A 1,854-nucleotide genomic window follows, 5' to 3' on the forward strand; every position below is an offset into this window, starting at 1 on the left:
TTATATACATTTAAAAAGTTCTTGAGATATCTGTGTTAACCTAACATTACAAGGTCATAAGGACTGTTATTAAAGCAGTAATAACACTTAATGACATCTTTTTTCAACTATTAAGCTCCGACTGAGGCAACCTCAATACATACATTTATACCTTACAAAATCCCGACAACACACACCCTCCCCCAAGGGGAACCAACCCAACCCCTGCATAAAGAACTTTCTCACACTTAAACATTTGGAGAAAATACAACTTGAGTTCATCAAGGTCCTTCCATGTTGGGATAATAAATCTTTCACTGGCCAGATGGATCTTCTCCAAACAACAGCCCCTCCCCTTCATGGCGTGAAGGAAGAGGTGTAACTCATTCTTATCTCTCATGACCTTCGTTTGCAGCCTGGGAGGCCAAGAACTGACATACTTCAAAATTTTTACTCCACATTAAAGAAAGACTCTAAAAAAAAGTTATAAAATTCATAATAATTTCTATATGTTCATGCCCGGTGCCATATATATAAAACAGTTTAATGTGACATCTTATGCACAACTTATAAATTAAAGTGTTACCAAAAAATATATTTTTTGGTAACAGAAATTTATGAGATTACATGCCTCACCATATTCAATTGGAGCGATCACACAGATCAGATCATTTTTTTCCAGAAAAATAAGTTAAATAATTTTAGCTCTGTTTTTTAAGTTTAGCCATTAGGTTTGAAGGTTATCTATCTGTGATATTGTTCATATTGTACTCTTTCTACTGTGGATTGAGTATCTACCCTGAACAGCAGAGAGCAGTAGAAACCCATGGAAATGTTGAGCTCTGAGAGCTCCTCCTCCTTAAAAATCTACAAAATATGATTACCCTCCCATTTGTCTCCCACAATACCTCTGCATGCCTGTGTTATAAAGAAAAAAATTATCTGAGCAAGGTTTTTTTTTTTCAGTTAAGATAATGTATAAGACATTGATCTCCTCACTGATTTGTATGTCTTTTTTTGCAGGTAAATAGGAAAATATTGGAAAGAAATCAGTAAATCTTCAGTATTCAGATTTTCTGTCTAGTTTCAGTCCTTCTTTTCTGTTTTATAGACACTATGGCATCACCACCTGTAATCCAGCAGGCCCCTGCCTTCATTCAGGTAAAATCTGGAGAAGAGGCACGTCTCGAATGTTACCATGGGGAGAACAGCTATCCTTACATGCTCTGGTACCAGTCAACTGTCGGGGGCCGAAAGACCATGGACCTGATTGGACTGCTTCATTATGAAAATAAAAACCCTGAGAAGGGCTTTGAAAGCCGTTTTAACTTCACCGGTCATTCAAAAGGCAAAGCTTGGCTGGTCATCTGTGATACCAAACCAGCAGACACAGCACAGTATTTCTGTGCAGCTAGTCAACACAGTGCTTTAATTCCTGTGGCTGCTGCACAAAAACACTGCTGCTCATATCTAGCATGCACCTGCATGAACTGATGATAAACAGGTGGGGTGGGTTTTAATGCTTTTTCAGATAGAAAACTTGAACACAGAGGAAATAGGTGGGACCAACAGAGATAGATACGCCTTCTGTATCTTCTGTACATCTTTTTTTTTTCCAGAAATGACATCACTTCCTCCTGACAGATATGAAACACTTGTCTAAGGTCATATAAATTTCTTTAGTGTCTGAAGGCAAAATGACTTCATCCATCACAACATGGGCATATTTTTTATTTTGGGCAGCAGGTAAACTCAGTATTATAATTCTCAAAAACCATAAAGCACTATATAGATGTTCTAATTGCATATTTTTTGTACTTTCTGTTTTTTTCTAGGTGTTTCTGAATCTGTCCTGATCTCTCAGTGGCCCCGATA

General features: G+C 37.4%; 1 gene segment (V, D, J or C); it reads left to right on the forward strand.

Annotated features, from left to right (window-relative positions):
• Positions 1 to 907: 907 nt before the first annotated feature.
• LOC119794963 lies at positions 908 to 1,473 on the forward strand. The segment is given in 2 exon segments: positions 908 to 1,002; positions 1,091 to 1,473. Coding segments are annotated over 2 exon segments (432 nt in total).
• Positions 1,474 to 1,854: the final 381 nt, after the last annotated feature.

This window comes from Cyprinodon tularosa, unplaced genomic scaffold, assembly GCF_016077235.1.
Source record: "Cyprinodon tularosa strain WSP-4 unplaced genomic scaffold, ASM1607723v1 ctg499, whole genome shotgun sequence".
Taxonomy (NCBI): Eukaryota; Metazoa; Chordata; class Actinopteri; order Cyprinodontiformes; family Cyprinodontidae; genus Cyprinodon; species Cyprinodon tularosa.